The 17,685-nt window shown below is 44.0% G+C and overlaps 1 protein-coding gene across 2 annotated transcripts in view; it reads left to right on the top strand.

Annotated features, from left to right (window-relative positions):
* The window catches only part of WWOX (WW domain containing oxidoreductase), a 972,677-nt gene that overhangs the window by 11,121 nt on the left and 943,871 nt on the right, over positions 1-17,685 (top strand). For both annotated transcript variants that reach the window (XM_061172608.1, XM_061172607.1), the window contains exon 4: positions 330-508. In XM_061172608.1, the coding sequence (XP_061028591.1) occupies positions 330-508 (179 nt within the window). The remainder of the gene's footprint in view (positions 1-329; positions 509-17,685) is intronic.

The raw sequence follows: 17,685 nt of genomic DNA, 5'->3' as shown, positions 1-17,685 counted from the left end.
CACATTTACATGAATTAAAAGAAAAAAACCCCAAAGCCTACTCCATGTTTGAGATCTGAGGGTACAAGGCAGTGCTTTGTATGTTACAGCCTATTTTACAGGCGGTTCTGAAGAAAAGGCTTCGATGGCTGTCTTTCTAGGCAGGAATGTAATCCTTCTGGGGGCCAGAAGATAGATTAAGTGGACCCTGGGTCTTTCCAGGGTTAAGAATAAGCCTTTTTAGTCCATGAAAAATGGGGTTTGCCTAGCCTAAACTATAAGATTATCTTGTAATTATAAACGCCTCTGTTCACTACTGTAGGTTCACTGCTTTCTCCTTTTCTTTGCAGCCACATAAATAAAAGAAGTACCTACTTGGACCCAAGACTGGCATTTACCGTGGACGATAATCCTACAAAGCCAACCACCAGACAGAGATACGACAGCAGCACAACCGCGATGGAAATCCTCCAGGGCCGGGATTTCAGTGGCAAAGTGGTCGTGGTTACCGGAGCGAATTCGGGAATAGGTAGGTTGTTAACTGACAGCGATGGTTGTTGTTGTTATTATTTTTTTGTCACTGCTATGATGAAATCCGCTTTAGTCTAACCATAAGGAAACTTTGTTTGGTGATTCTCTAATTTAAAAGGTATTTATAGCCTTTTCAGCCTTTTCAGCTATCGTGTCATTAAAGTTCTGGGCCCTTTTTCAGTCCCAGCATTTCCATGGAAGGAGGGCCGTGTCAGGGCCGACCTTGAATTCTCTGAAAGCTGAACACTCAGCGGAAGATGGTGGCTATTTTGGTTCTTAAGGATGAGAGACAGCTGGCTCTGTCTAGGAGTTTCTGACCTGGTCTGCGTGGTGTGCGGACATAGTCCAGTTACCTGGGTTCTTCAGCCCAACGCTGACTGGTAATGGAATATCGGGAACAGTGGCATGTCAGGGCTTTGGGACAAAGGACACTGCAGGTGTCCGTTGGTTACGGAGAATATGATTTTCCTTGGAGAACAGGATCTTATTTCTTTGCAGAGTCGGAGAATTAGTCCCTGTCTTTTTTTTTTTTTTTAAAAACGTTCTGTTTTATTTATTTATTTATTTATTTATTTTTGGCTGTGTTGGGTCTTCGTTGCTATGCGAGGGCTTTCTCCAGTTGCGGCGAGCGGGGGCCACTCTTCATCGCGGTGTGCGGGCCTCTCACTATCGCGGCCTCTCTTGTTGCGGAGCACAGGCTCCAGACGTGCAGGCTCAGTAGTTGTGGCTCATGGGCCCAGTTGCTCTGCGGCATGTGGGATCCTCCCAGACCAGGGCTCGAACCCGTGTCCCCTGCATTGGCAGGCAGATTCTCAACCACTGCGCCACCAGGGAAGCCCAGTCCCTGTCTTAACCTCCTGGTTGCCCGCGTTTAACTGCGGTGACGGTCATGAGGGAGGGGCTCCGGGGGTGTCCTCTCCTTAGCCTCATGGGCTGGTAGAGAAGCTGCGGCAAAGCAGATGCTCCTGCATTCACTCTCCAGATGATTTTATTCTTATTTTGCTTTGGTCCATTGACATGAATATCTGAATCTGTAAGAACCAGCTGCTTTGAGTAAGGATATGCATCCCCAGGTTAATTTACAGAGACAAAACATGGAATTGCGTTCAGCTGTCTTCTAGCAAGTTCTCTCCTTTTCACCCTTCATGGCGCTCCCCCCTCACTGGCCGCCTCTCTCACCAGCTTTGTCTCCTCGCCGGTTTGTGTATCCCCTGCACTTCTTTCTCTGTCTTGCTTAATTTTCGGTGACCTCTTCTTGAACTTCCAGAAGCATTCCCTGGTATCATCAGGGCAAGTATAGGAAGTGACATACATTCTTAGAGGATCAATTGTTATATAGTACAGGGTTGAAAATCTAACAAGCTACAGTCCCAGAGCAGAACTTCTGACTGTATCTGTCTATTAAGGCAAAGAAGCACATGGAATTTTTTTTTTTTTTTAAATTGTAAGGGATTTATTTAAAATCAACTCTCAGACCTCATCCTGGGCTCAGAATATGTTCAGTTCAGTTTTCTGAATCACATCGGGGTTAATTCTATTTAATTGTCATCGATAGGAAAAGCTGATGATGCTATATTAAAAATAACAGCTGGATCCTCAGTCATCCAGGAAACAGTATGTTGTGTTGATTGCATCGACTACTGTTAGTGAGGGTGTGGACCAAGACAGTGTAGAATAATTAAGAAAAAATAAGGACTTAAGTAAAATACCTTTTTATTTAACACTCAGTTAACCAGAGAATTAACTAAAAGATCTCATTCCCCTAATCTCGTGGCTAGACAGTTTTTTCCTTTCACTAGTAAGATAAGTGACTACTGATGGTTTGTGCATAAGTGTTCAAACTTGGCTCTGTCTGACGTTAGATGGCAGGCCTTCTGAAGCTCTGCTGAAGATTTGCCATGTCAGGCCTATGACATCATAATCCAGGACTAAAGGCACTGGTCCAGAATTTGCAAAGAGCTATGTGTAGTTGGGTATTGAATCATGGTCGGAAGGGAGGAAGAGGTTCTGCAGCATTGAGAAGAAATGTGTCATTGGTCAGAGTGGACCTCGGGCCTCTTGGAGGCAAGCTCTGTGCCTCTTCACAGCTGCCACTTCCCCTTCCTGAGGTCCCTGATCTTTTTTGTGGGCCATGCAAGTAGGTGTCTGTGGTCCAGTCACATGTGATGGTAAATCGTACAGCTCAGGCTGGAGGGGAGGTTGGGGGAGGTCTCAGAGCGCGCCCCCCATCCCCATTTCCCCAGCTCGAACCTTCATTGTCTTCAGCTCTGCCTGGTCTCCCCGTGACCCCTCCAGTCTCGAGAAGCCCGAGTCTAGGGGAGTGCTGGAGATTTCTGTTCTTAATATTTGAAATAATATCAGACCGAACATTCTAGGCAATCAAATCCTCGCAAAGAACTCTGGCGCTGCAGCCGTGGCATCAGGCTTAAAGAAAAGAGCCGAAGGCAAGCCCGTGGCTTTTCCGTCATCACTTAGGCAGCTTTTATATCCCACGCGGCTGCCTTAGAGAGTGTCCTTGTCCAAGTAGGCTGTGCCTTCCAGATAAATGCCTTCCTTCTCCTGAACTATGAAACACGCCAATTTAGAAATCGCTATCCCCAGTCTGTTACTGCCCCTTTCAAATGGAACAGCGGAGCGCAGAGTGAATCAGGCATCTTCACTTCCAACGCTCCTCGGCGTTCAGGAGTCGTCTCCTCTTGAAGCTTGAATGGTGTTGGCCTGCACTTTTCCTCTTGCTGCTCAGGGGAGCCCAGTTCCTTCGTGTGAACTGTCCACTCTTTAGCCTCATGGATGTCTGTGCTCTTGGGAGCAGAGTGGGCTGTTACAAAACATACCGGTCTTTATTTTGAGAGTGGTGATTCCACAGCTAAAAACACAGGTAACCTAATTGGCTTTACAAAGGTTGGTTTACAAATCTGGTGTTCCCAGGGGTTCTTTTTGTTCGTGTTTTTGAATTCCCTGCAAGGCACCTCTCTGTTGGACTTGCCATTGGGAGGGGGCTCTCTGTTGTGGAAGGGGACACTCGGGCAGTGAGAGGGGACGCCTCCCCTGGTGGATGGCAGGGACGTGCCAAGACACTGCTCCCTTTGACGTGGCCTCTATGCAGATTCTCTCTTGTCATCCGTGTTGGGTACCTCGCCCCCCTCCACCCCGGCTGTAAGTGATACAGAACTGTGTTTTGAACTTTGGATATTTTATGTTCCGAAGGCAATTGGAGGGACTCCTGCTTATTAATTCAGCTTATGAAGATCAGGGTGGTTCTGGTCGGTAGAAGGATTCGGAGGAAATGCCACAATAAAGCGTTTTGAATTCTTGGAAGTTTGTAGGCAGATACTGCGGTTGACTGGGTTCAGCTGTCCAGATGGGGAGTCGGCAAACTACAGCCCGTGGGCTAAATCTGACTGCCTCCTGATCTTGCAAGTAAAGTTTTACTGGACCATGGCCACGCCTGTTTATTTCCGTTTTGTCTGTGGCTGTTTTCATGTGACCAGCAGAGTTGCATAAATACGGCAGAGACCCTGTGGCCTGCACAGCCTAAAATATTTACTGTCTGGCCCTTAATGGAAAACGTTTGCCTACCCCTGCATCAGATGGTCTGATCCCTTTCAAAATAAGATCACCCCAGCATGCTGTGAGTCAGCCACAAGTTAGGTAAAATTTAGATAAAGTGGATGCCCCAGGCCACAAGGAAGATGGTGGCAACACATTATACGTGTCTGTTGGGAATGCCCTGCCAATGCCTGTGCCTCCTGCCTCACCTCTGTCCCCAGCTTTAGGGAGCTGCAGGCCTTAGGACGTTGCCGCCTCTGAAACTGACACTCTTCTGTCATCGACCTTTGTTTAATGAGCGTTCTGAACCCTAAGAACTTTGTGTAGAGTGAGCGCCGTAGCTTGTGGACCTCTCTCGGTGGGGCTCAGCCTCTCAGTGTCCAGGGGGAAGTCACCTGTGCACCCAGAGCTTCTGCCAGCAGACCACGAGGCCTGGAGCCCCGGTCCCGACGGCTAAGCAGTAGAGGCGAGGGAGGAGTTCATTTCTGTTTGTGCTCAGCGTAGCACTGGGCAGGAAGGGGCAGGTGTCCACGGCGACCTGGGGTTAGTGGCTCGGTGGCTCTGATTTGGTAAAAAAACAGAAACAAAAAAACGAATGGAAATGGCTTCAACATGGTGATCATTAAATATAGACCTTAATGCCAAGTCTCAGGAGAGGGGGTCTTGGAGGCTTCCTGTTGCGGAAGATCCCATAGCTGCTTCTCTAGACTCAGCCTGTCAATCGAGCGGATTTGGCTCTGCCTATAAATAGCTCAGTACAAAATGCTGCCTTCTCAAATCTGAGGGCTGACATGTGCTCCTCAAAGGCCGGACCCTTCTAACGAGGGGTTACCTGAATGCCTAAATATAGGGCAGCGCCTGCCCTGCGCACTGTCCCTGGGAGCGGGGACGTTTGTTGGAAATCGTGCAGATAGTTGCAGGGAGCAGATTGATCATCATGGCACCTACGGAGTGAAATCCAGGTTCTGTCAAACAACCATTGAAAAAATATTAACAAGTATGCACAGCTTAGCTACTTTCAGTCTCCTGTTCACTGGCAATGATGAATGATAAAGCTTTCTTCCTAACTTCCAGTCTTAAACCAGTAGTGGTTAAAATTTGGTTTTTGAATCCCTTTCCGAGTACAGTCAGGATGAAAAGTTTCTTCGACCATTTGAACTTTCATAACACTGGGCTGTTTCAAATGTTGTGACTTGAAATCTGGAATAGCCTGGCCTGGTTTCGATTTGTGAGTCAGAGGACCCGTTAACAAGAACAAAACCGTTTTTTTGCCTGAACAAATAACAAGCTGGCCACCTTAGTATACACCAGGAAAATGTCTTTTGGGACTGACACTTTAATTTTCTGTTGGTATTTATGTTATATATAATAAACCTCCCTAAGGTTCATTACAGGGGTTCTAATAATGTGTGTACGTGTATACACACACTTATATACCAAAATTTATATACTTTGAGATATAAAAAGTATTTGCTCAAGCTATCAAAGTCAACCCCAGATTTGTTCTTGAAACAAAATGAAGGTATTGGATTTCCATGTGGGAATCCCAAAATATTGTAGTTTAATGTTGAAATTGGTTGTTTTGGCTTAGACAGCCTGTTTTTTAGAGGTTGGGGTCTTGTTGCAAAATCATGTGTTGAAATTACAGTGTGAAGTGGAGTTGCCATATTCTTTTATCCTACAAATCATCACTGCGATGAATTCATATCTGGTGTAGATTCTACCAGTTCTACGGTAATACAAGAGAAGTGCTTTTCTTCATGTAGAAAAGTGTATTCATTGTTAACATTTTAAACCCACACTTTGACAGTAATGAACCAGACTCTCTTCCTCTCCACCCTCAGATCTTCGTTTTCTTTTCCACACCTAGTGTTACTAAATTTTGCCTTCTAGCCTAAATCATGCCTTTGACTTTTTTCCCTCAGTTATTCCAAACGATCCCATAAATTCGAGGCCATAGGCCACCTTAGAGTCATTTTCTTGGTTAAAACTTACTTATATGGGGTCATTATACTAGGGATCTTGAAATGCCTGATTACAGTTTCCTTTCCGGTTGTCAACAAGACTTAAACTAGTGGGATTTTGACATTTATCTTCTTTTTAAGGACCTGGTGCTCATTAAGTAGAGGAAAATTTTCTGGAATAATCTAAATCTTTTGGGAATTCAGACTCCCATTTTATTTATTTAAAAAAAATTTTTTTTAGATTTTATTATTTTTTTATACAGCACGTTCTTATTAATTATTTTATACATATTAGTGTGTATATGTCAATCCCAGTCTCCCAACTCACGCTTTCCCACCTTGGTGTCTCTACATCTGTGTCTGTTTCTGCCTTGCAAACCGGTTCATCTGTACCATTTTTCTAGATTCCACATATATGCGTTAATATACTAAAATTTAAAAAAATTAAAAAAAATTTTAATATATTTATTTTTTGGCTGCGTTGCGTCTTCGTTGCTGTGTGCGGGCTTTCTCTAGTTGCGGTGAGCGGGGGCTACTCTTCCCTTGCGGTGCGCGGGCTTCTCATTGCAGTGGCTTCTCTTGTTGTGGAGCATGGGTTCTAGGTGCGTGAGCTTCAGTAGTTGTGGCTCACGGGCTCTAGAGTGCAGGCTCGGTAGTTGTAGCACACGGGCTTAGTTGCTCCGCGGCATGTGGGATCTTCCCGGACCAGGGCTTGAAGCCGTGTCCCCTGCATTGGCAGGCGGATTCTTAACCACTGTGCCACCAGGGAAGTCGCCAGACTCCCATTTTAAATTAAAAGCATTTGTGACCATTTCTCTTTTATGCTAAAATATACCCATATATTGTAAGTAAAATGATTTTGAAATTATTTGTTCTGAGAAACTATTGAGATTTTTGACAATACTGGAAAAAGTCCTTGAATAATATTACATAAAAATTGAGAATTAGTACCTTATGAATTAAACAACCTTTTTTACATTTAAATATTCTTAGACATTGAATATACATGGGAATCACATGATCAGAGTATGTGAGAAGCTATATATCTAAAGGAAGAGATCAATTGAAATATTCTAATGAGCCTCATCTCATAATTTGGTAATCACATCTAAAAAACTTATTTAAAAATGTATGTAGTAGCAGGGGCTTCCCTGGTGGCGCAGTGGTTGAGACTCTGCCTGCCAATGCAGGAGACACGGGTTCGATCCCTGGTCTGGGAAGATCCCACATGCCGCGAAGCAACTAGGCCCGTGCGGCACAACTACTGAGCCTGCGCGTCTGGAGCCTGTGCTCCACAACAAGAGAGGCTGCGACAGTGAGAGGCCCGCGCACCGCGATGAAGAGTGGCCCCCACTCACCACAACTAGAGAAAGCCCTCGCACAGAAACGAAGACCCAACACAGCCAAAAAAAAATAAATAAATAAATTACAAACAAACAAACAAAACCACAAAAAAAAGAGAAGAAAATGTACTTAAAATATGTTAAATATATACACAGAAGGAAGTTCAAGTAGAGGCTGTAATCTTCACCTCCTTGAACTATTAAAAAAAAAAAAATGTATGTAGTAGCACAGGGAGATCAGCTCGGTGCTTTGTGACCACCGAGATAGGTGGGATAGGGAGGATGGAGGGAGATGCAAGAGGGAGGAGATATGGGTATATATATATATGTATAGCTGATTCACTTTGTTATAAAGCAGAAACTAACACACCATTGTAAAGCAATTATACTCCAATAAAGATGTTAAAAAAAAAAAAAAGGGCTTCCCTGGTGGCGCAGTGGTTAAGAGTCCGCCTGCCAGTGCAGGGGACATGGGTTTGAGCCCTGGTCCGGGAAGATCCCACATGCCGCGGAGCAACTAATAAGCCCGTGTGCCACAACTACTGAGCCTGCACTCTAGAGCCCATGTGCCACAACTACTGAAGCCCGCGTGCCTAGAGCCCATGCTCCACAATAAGAGAAGCCACCGCAATGAGAAGCCCGCACACTGCAACGAAGAGTAGCCCCCGCTCACCGCAACTAGAGAAAGCCTGTGTGCAGCAACGAAGACCCAACGCAGCCAAAAATGAATAAATAAAATAAATTTATTTTAAAAAGTATGTAATATATAATAATATATAAATAACATGAGTACCTCATTAGATACCAACTGAAGCATTTTTGTCACATGAGGTCAGTTGAATTTCATACTTGCATGTAGATTGAGATTTTAATTTATTTGTTATAGTGTCAGCATACAAATGAGGCTCATACAAGCTGTTATTCATTGCCAAAGTGGTTCAAAAATCATAATTTAAAAATATTTCTGCCCTAATTGAGATTACAAGTGTTTTATCAGGTTTGAAAATTTGGCAGTTATTTTACTTAATACCCAATTTTAAAAATTTGATTTTTTGCTTTTACGTAATACGGTGACATAGCAATTGTCAGGAAAGAAAGGGTCCTATGTATTTTATGTAAATTACCTGAAAGAGAACAGTCTTCATATATATTTATATTTTTCCTCCACTAGAGGGCTCTGTTGCCCTTTCATACAGTTAAACAAAAGCGGTAGCATCTCAAAGCAGTTTTCTACCTCTCAGCCGGTCTTGCTTTCATTTTTGTTAAATAATGCCTTTTACTTTTCTAACATATCTTTTAGGTCTTGTAATTCTTGGTGAAAGAGTTCAAACTGAAGACCGTTACTAGTGTCATGTTTGTTTCTTTCTTCCTTCTCTCCCTCCTCCCCCGCCTCCCACCCCATTTTTTTTTCCTGGTATGAAATACCAAGGATGAAGAGATCCATTTAATAAAAAGGTCCATTGTATTCAGGGAGCAGCCCGTTCTGCCAGACTACACAAGGGCATGTGTTTTCATGACATTATTGGTTTTGGGTGTGCTGGCCTATCAATAATGTGATTTTTCTTTTTCTAAGTGGAAATTGTTATATTTAAATATTAATGCCTCTGTTTAAGGTTCATTTAGAAGGCCTTGGTGATCTTATAGTTTTTTCTTAGAACATAGCATTCCTCTGCCCCCCCCAACCTACCCAGTGTTATATAATTTATTGTAATTAGATTGTTTAATAATGATATGTTTTTGCAATAGAAAAGAATGTGTCCTTTTGGGCTTAGTGTATGTATCTTAACTAAGAGGCCATATTAAACCAAATACTTAATATGAAGCAAACAGCCAGTATCTGCACGTACAAGATCTTAAGGAGGGCAGTTTTCATTTTGGCTCTGTAACCAAAGTTTGAGGCAGCCCATTAATTGTATGCTTCAGCTTTCAAACAGAAATTTGGCCCAGAAAAGGAAAACCGTTTTGGCTGTATAAAACTCCTTATTTTAAAATGGGGACAAAATGAATACACCATATTACATACTTTTATGTATTATATATTCTTCTTTTTCTCAGCAACTTACTTTTTTCTCTCTTTAAAATGAAAGAGCCAGCAAGCACCGTGAATATACTTTTGTAACAGTGCAAAAACTCCTTCGCCAGAGTTAAAATATTTTGCTCGTTTGTTTACAGATGTGTTCTTTGTCTATCCAATAAAGATGGTTAAAACTAGATGGCTATTGTGGGAATTAGTCCAGACTTGGTAAGGAAAGGCGTGCCAACTGTTGGAACCCCCTTGACCATCACTCATTTACAGTGACACAGCCCACGTCCTTTCTTCGTTTTCTGCAGTATATACACAAAATGTTCAGATCCGAGTCCTCAGCCTTTTCCAGAGTAACGTCGGGGGCGGGGGGGGGTGTCAGTAGAAGGGCCTTCTTGCAAAGATCTCTTAAATTAAGTCTCCGATAGATTGATGGAAAGCAAATTCCAAAAATCAAAGTTTCTTGCCTGAATTTATGATCTTCCTTTGGCTTAATACGTAACACTGCATTTCTTGAAGGGGGCCGGTCTTTATCTGCACCTCCCCACCCCCCCGCAGATGAGCTAAATGGGAAGTGTCCTCCTGTTTAATGAGTTGTGTGACAGGGCTGGAATCTAATTGTTTCGAATCTGTGTTACTTGTTTACCAGGCTGTGCTGCTTGGTTTTCTGGATCCTTCTTGTTAGAAGCCACATTGAGATGGTGCTGTCTCTGAAGGCAAGTCAAGGTCTCCTCACTAGACTGCGAAAGGAAAACTAAGGCAGTGTGCTCCAGCGGGGGGTGGGGTGTGTGTGGAGAGTGCCAATGTGTGTGAGATGGGGTGTGGGAGACTCATTCCAGTGTTTTTAATATTCCTCCCTAGGGTAGGATGGGAGGATTAGCAAGGTGGGTGGAACCAGGCCTTTCACTGGAACAAAGGATCCCCTGGAAAGAGGGACAGAATCAGAATCAAAGAACTTTCTTGTGTAGTTGTATGGAAACTGAAGTTAAAATGAATAATGTATTTTTCATTTTCACCCTTACCTCTGAAATGTACTTCATTATTCCAGATGACTATTTATTGATCTCTCTAATCTTGTCTCATATTGATAGCATTTTAGAATTTACAAATATTCTGTACCTGTTGTCTTATTTAATTCTCGCCACAGTGCTCACAGATACCCTGAAAGGGTATAGGGTGAAAGGGTATAGGTATAGGGTTAGGGTGAAAGCACAGAGAGGCGAGGTAACTTGCCCGAGGTCACACAGCTCTTGAGCGGTGGGTGCCTACAGAACTAGAGCAGAGAACTTCGGACTCCATGCCCGGGGCCCTCTCCCTTCTCCTTGCTGCTGCCTTGTGCCAAGGTATAGTGCTCAGTTCTGCACAGGCTCTTCCCAAGCAGCTTAGCCAGTCTGTCTGAAATCAACACATTTATCTTAATGAATCTCCGAAAGCCTGCTCTGGGCGGGGCTGTGCGCGGAGTGTGGTGCCTGTTGGGAGGGGCGAGGCTGATGTGATCTCTGAACTGCTGGGCGATCGTGGTGGGTGATCGTGGATTAATACACGGACAGTTTCTCTCTCGAATTCCCCTTTGGTGTTATTTTAAAATAAGTTTGGGGAAAGAATTACGGGGAATGGAAGCTGGCATTTGTCAAACTCACATAAATTCCAGGTGTTAGGCTAGAATTATTTATTATTGTTATAAAACATGTATTCCTTATGGAAAGCTTAGAAAATGCAGAAAAGTAGAAAGAAACATAAATGCAGATAAGGAAAAAAAATCACCCCAAATTATTACCAACCAGGATTAACTGTCAGTATATAGCATATATGATTCTCAGCATTTTCCCCTTCCCTTCTATTGTGATTTTTCTATTTAACTGTGGTTATGCGCATCTTTGCCTGTCGTAGAATATTCTACCACAGCTTAAGTGGTTGCATAGCCTTGTATGGTTCTAACCATTCTCCCTCTGTGGCACATTTGGGTGGATTTCAGCTTTTTGATAGCCATGGAATGGAGATGAACATTTTGTAATTAAATGTTTGTACCCATTCATGACTATTCTGTAGTTTTATTTTCTGGAAGTGGAATTGCTGAGTCAGGGCATTTGTTTCCTAATCTTAAAATCTTGGTTTGGTTTGTCAAACCACACCCCTGGAAGCTTGTACCAGTTTAAACGCCCATTTGCCCTGCATCCTTGCCAGTCTTGGTATTTAGCATTTTTTAAACAGTATCCCTTAAATTTGCATGTCTCTGATGATTAGATTGATCAGCTCTTCCTATGTTTGGCCATTTGTATTTATTCTTTTATGAATCGCCTTTCCATCTTACATGCGTAACTATTGGATATGTATCGATTGCTAATTGATTGGTTGATTCATGTGGCAAGATTTAATTTTCAAAATGTCCCTTTGTCTCAGAAGTTAATTTATCTCAAAGTGTCTATTACTTTCAGTACACATTCAATCTTGTGACCCACAGGCAATTCGTGAGAAGAAAGTTGGCCTCACTCCCCAGTCTGCTTCACTAAAAACTTCTAAGTCTATATCTTATCTCTTACACCGGCTACAAATCACGGGCACCGCTGCTTCATACCTGCATTTAAGGAGGGAGCACCCCAGGAAACTCAAAATCGGCCAGCTTACAATGGAAGTTGAGTCCCAAGATAATGCAGTAGGCGACAATCAGTTCTTTGGGTTTTGCAGATTTCCCCCCAGATCTTCTATTAATGGTAGTAACCCCTCTTCAGAGCTTTTCTCTGCATTATCTCATTTGATGAGCCTGGCTCCCGCGTGGCGAAATTGTACCACTGCTGAAAATAGCTCTGCTGACAGGGGAAAGCTTGATAGGTAGTTTCTATCTGGAGAGGCAGCAGGGTGCAGGGGAAGGGATCAGGACTCTGGAAGCAGACGTGACCTAGTTTCCACACCTGGCCCAAACACCACCCATCGAATGACTTGGGCCCAGTTACTTGCCTTCTCTGAGCGCTTGTTTTGCATCTATGAAACATGGACACTTTGTACTTTGCACAGTTTTTTTTTAATATACTTTTTTATTTAAAAAAATTTTATAAAAATATTATTTATTTTTGGCTGTGTTGGGTCTTTATTGCTATAAGCGGGCTTTCTCTAGTTGCAGCAAATGGGAGCTACTCTTCGTTTGTTGCAGTCAGCGGGCTTCTCATCGCAGTGGCTTCTCTTGTGGAGCACGGGCTCTAGGCGTGCGGGCTTCAGTAGTTGTGGCACGTGGGCTCAGTAGTTGTGGCACGTGGGCTTAGTTGCTCCATGGCACGTGGGATCTTCCCGGACCAGGGCTCGAACCTGTGTCCTCTGTATTGGCAGGCGGATTCTTAACCACTGTGCCACCAGGGAAGTCCCTGCACAGTTGTCAAAGATGGGAACTCCAGAATGCCCAGGGAACTGTCTGCCCCACACCGCAGGCAGTTAGTAAACTGTAGTCATTTCGGGAATGGGAGGCAAGAAGATCAAGTTACTGACATTACGTTGGTATTTTCCTAGCTTCCTGGTTCTTGGATCCTCAAAAGGCTGCTGTCATATCTGCGAGTTTGTCCTAAAACGACCTTTCTCAATAACTGTTTTAGGCATCTGCTTGTCTTTGGTATGAAAGGAAACATTTTAGATATTTTTTGGTTGGAGGTCAGATGGTAGCTGCATCCAGGAAAAAGAATCAAGTGAAAGAAAGAAAGGAAAAAAAAAGGTTATTTTTCTTGCAGTCAAGGAGGAAAAAAAGATCTATTAAACTTGGGGGGAAGAAAGGAAGGAAAACTATTAAACCTTAAATGAATGCATCATAGTAACATCTTTATTCCAAGAGTCTGGCATCAGAGCTCTGGTTCACTTGAGTTTGTGATGGTTGATAGGACTGCCTGGAATATTAAGTATAAATGTCCAGCTTAGCTGTCCCATTCGCTTGAGACTACCGAAGAACATCTCAGTGCGTGAATAGAATTTTATCAGCACTTCAAAAGGTATGATGGGTTTTACTGGAGACCACGGGAACATGTTAGGAGGAGAATTGGCTGTGAGTCAGGTGGACGTTAACTTTTGTGACCTAAGCCCTGTTACTTAGCTATCTCGAGCCTCCCTTTCCTCATCTGTAAAATCAAGAGACTCATACTTTGTCACCCACTCTTTATTTATTTATTTGATATCGGAGTATAGCTGATTTACAACGTTGTGTTAGTTTCAGGTGTACAGCAAAGGGAATCAGTTATACTTATAAATATACATATATCTATTCTTTTTTAGATTCTTTTCCCATATAGGTTACTACAGAATATTGAGGAGAGTTCCGTGTGCTATACAGTAGCTCCTTACTAGTTATCTATTCTATGTATAGTAGTGTGTATATGTCAATCCCAATCTCCTAATTTATCCCCGCCCCTTTCGCCTTTTGTAATCGTAAGTTTGTTTTCTATATCTGTGACTCTATTCCTCTTTTGTAAATCAGTTCATTTGTACCATTTTTAGATTCCACAGGTAAGTGATATCATATGACATTTGTCTTTCTCTGACTTCACTTTGTATGATAATCTCTAGTTGCATCTATGTTGCTGCAAATGGCATTATTTCATTCTTTTATGGCTGAGTAATATTCCATTGTATATATGTACCACATTTTCTTTATCCATTCCTCTGTCGATGGACATTTAGGTTGCTTCCATGTCTTGGCTGTTGTAAATGGTGCTGCAATGAACACTGGGGTGCTGTCACCCACTCTTTTGTCAGGATAAAATAAAACAACATGCACATGCAGTAGTGAAGAGTCCAGTAGAATTTATGTCGTTGCATGCAGTTGGGGGAAAAAAATGACCTAACGGTTGTCAGAAAAGGCAGTCCTACAGGACGAGGCTTTAGGTTTGGAGGATGGAGGAGGAAGAGAGCAATTTAATTCCATGACGGATGGAATAAAATAGGGTCTCTTGCTCTTTTTTTGTTAGGACCCGCTGAGAGGTGTCAGCAAATATCTTCTCCAGGGTTCAGAAAGGTAACCAGAGTTCAAGTACCTTTGTCGAGCCTTGGGCCCTCGATTTGGTGGTGATGACTAGGAAATTTTTTTTTGTTTTTTGGCCACACCACATGGCATGTGGGATCTTAGTTCCCCGACCAGGGATCGAACCCGTGTCCCCTGCAGTGGAAGCGTGGAGTCCCAACCACTGGACCGCCAGGGAAGTCCGACTAGGAAATATTAACGGATGCTGTCCCACCCGGGGTTGACAGGCTGTGACGCTGGCCAGCTCCTCAGGAGCAGAAACCTGGGGTAACAAGAAGAGCATCTCTGCGGAGGCAGAAATGGCCGCGGGCTGCACTCGTGCTGAGTTTCCATAGGTGAAAATGTTGTTGGCTCTTGGACAGCACATTTTCTGGTTGCCTTCTATTTCAGTTGCCCAGGCCCTTCCTCACCTCTGTTCGCAGTGCCGAGCGAATACAGACGTACACGGGGAGACCGAACTGGGTGCTCTTGGCTTATGGAACATTAACAAATTTTCCAGTAGCATCTCCATTCTGGAAGCTGTTTTCCTTGTGATCGCACGAAGCAAGAGAATGAAAATAATCTCTTTCAAACAGAGAGATTCTACTGTGTCAGCCACCAATGGCTGTAAGGATGAATCTCAACACTTTTTGCATCTCTCAGTATAAGGTCTGCTGACTGCCTTCAGTTTTTCTGTCTGGTGTGTCGTACAGGAGGGTGGCTGTGGCTTCTGTATTCAGCAGCTGGGTTTGAGAAGCTTCTGTCAGCTGAGAGATCATCGCTGTATTCCAAGTGGCATTACCGGAAGAAAAAAAAATGGAAAAGAAATGCCATTACAACTTTATCTATTAAGTTTCCATTCCAAGTCCGTGTACAGTTACCAGATTGAGTGTTTGGCAAGGTAGAGAGCAGTGTTAACAGATCCATCTGGGGAAATGTCTCAGTCAGGGAGCAGAGTCAGATTTTTGGCAAACGATACCCTCCTTGCAGCCTAAAAAGCTGAGTTGGGAGCCGCCGGTCTCTGTGCCTGAGGGCCTTTCTCTACGGAGCCTGGCCATGGCCGCTTGCCCCGTGTTTCTCTTTTATTGCCCCCTTTGGCCTGACTGGGGAGGGACTTGACCAGAGGAAACCAGTGGTGTTTGTGTGTCATCATCGTGGGGCTCTTACACTTACCTGAGGGCACACGTGTGCATCTATCGTTATGCTCCTTACCCGTTTACTTAATTATTAAAAACAGCAGCAACTTGCTTGCTTGCCGTTCTGGAGGTCAGAAGTCCGAAATCAGTCTTACTGGCTGAAGTCAGGTCGTTGGCAGGGCCGGCTCCTTCTGGAGGCTCTCGGGGCGGGGGGGTGGGGTGGCGGAATCTGTTTCCTCACCTTTTTAGAAGCTTGGCCTGTGGATGTTTCCTCGACCTTTGAAGCGTGTCACTCCCCGTCACACCACCTTCTCCTCTTGTGCAGACAAGTCTCCCTCTTACGACAACAGTTTTCATCACCTGGGGTCCACCGGGATCAGCCAGCGTAATCTCCCCATCTCAAGACCTTCATCACATTTGCAGAGTCCCCCCCTACCATGCAGGGTGACATTCACAGGTTCCAGGGACTCGGATGTGGGCATCTTTGGGGGCCACTCCTCAGGAACCTCAGAAGGTGATGGATTATCTCTAAGGACTCTTCACCTGCAGCACTGAAGTCTTCTGTCCCCACCCCACCTCTCCCCTACCTAACTGTTTCTTTGGGCTGGGTGATTTTTTTTCTAGAAAAAGCCTGGTCCTGGGCCTCGGCATTCCGAGTTTGGGAGCAGCCCTACGATGCCTCTTGTCCTCCAGTTGGGGTTTGTCCGAAACAGGATGGTGTCTGAATGTCTGGGACTCACCGTATTGCTGCTGAGTGACTTCATATCACGTGACAGTGATTGAGGGAGGGGGACCATCTCACACTTGCTCATTCCTCTAGCTGGGGGCCATTTGGTCAAGAGTAGAGCCTCCCAATCAGGACAGAGGGGAAACTGGGGTCTGTAGCCTGGATCTGGCCCCCAGGTGATTTGTTTGGTCCACGCAGAAATGGCCTGTGGTGTTTTCTGTTTTGTTTTAGATTAACTGCCAACATGTTAAAATCAAGAGCGTTTACTTAAAAGTAATCTTGATTTCTTTTTTTTAAAATTTTATTTATTTATTTTTGGCTGCATTGGGTCTTCGTTGCTGCGCGCGGGCTTTCTCTAGTTGCGGCGAGCGGGGGCTACTCTTCGTTGCGGTGCACCGGCTTGTCATTGCGGTGGCTTCTCTTGTTGCGGAGCACGGGCTCTAGGCGCACGGGCTTCAGTAGTTGCGGTTCGCGGGCTCTAGAGCGCAGGCTCAGTAGTTGTGGCGCACGGGCTTAGTTGCTCCGTGGCCTGTAGGATCTTCCCGGACCAGGGCTCGATCCCGTGTCCCCTGCATTGGCGGGTGGATTCTTAACGACTCTGCCTCCAGGGAAGCCCTGATCTTGACTTCTGACTCAAAAAAATCAGAAGAGCTGACAACACTGGGCCCTGTTCCCGGCAATCAGAACTGCACTGAGGCTGTTTCCCTGCCGTGAGGCAAAGCTGTTTCCCATGAGTATGTCCTGTTACCTGCCTGGTCTGTGTGGATTCTTGAGTCTAGAACCCTGGTTTAGTGTCTGGGATGAGGGCTGTGTGGAGAGACAGGGCTGGCTGGATCCTAGGCACAGACACACCCTTAATTCCATCATTTGTGCAGTCAGCAAACATTGAGAACTAGGTGCCAACTCTTCAGCGTTGAAGCAGACGGGATACCTTGTCTCTTTGGAGCTACAAACTGACCAGAACATAAGCCACTTGATCTTTGTGCTTCTAGAGAACGTTTACATTTATTTGCTTTACGGTATAATTTTTTTTTTTTTTTTAACCACACATTTCCTTGTACACATGGATGCCTCTGGGCAGTTTATAATTATTTCTGTGTTTCTCTGTTTGTATTTATTTTTATTTTTTTATTAATTTTTACTGGAGTAGAGTTGCTTTACAATGTTGTGTTAGTTTCTACTGTACAGCAAAGTGAATCAGCTATACGTATACATATATCCTCCCTTTTTGGATTTCCTTCCCATTTAGGTCACCACAGTGTATTAAGTAGAGTTCCCTATGCTATACAGTAGGTTCTCATTAGTTGTCTATTTTATACATAGTATCAATAGTGTATGTATGTCAATCCCAATCTTCCAATTCATCCCAACCCACCTTTCCCCCTTGGTATCCATACATTTGTTCTCTACCTCTATGTCTCTATTCTTTTTGTATTTAAAAGTACAGGATACTAAAGCCTT

This window comes from Eubalaena glacialis, chromosome 18, assembly GCF_028564815.1.
Source record: "Eubalaena glacialis isolate mEubGla1 chromosome 18, mEubGla1.1.hap2.+ XY, whole genome shotgun sequence".
Taxonomy (NCBI): domain Eukaryota; kingdom Metazoa; phylum Chordata; class Mammalia; order Artiodactyla; family Balaenidae; genus Eubalaena; species Eubalaena glacialis.
The sequence above is the reverse complement of the archived record's forward strand: the minus strand, read 5'-3'. Positions and strand labels throughout refer to the sequence as shown.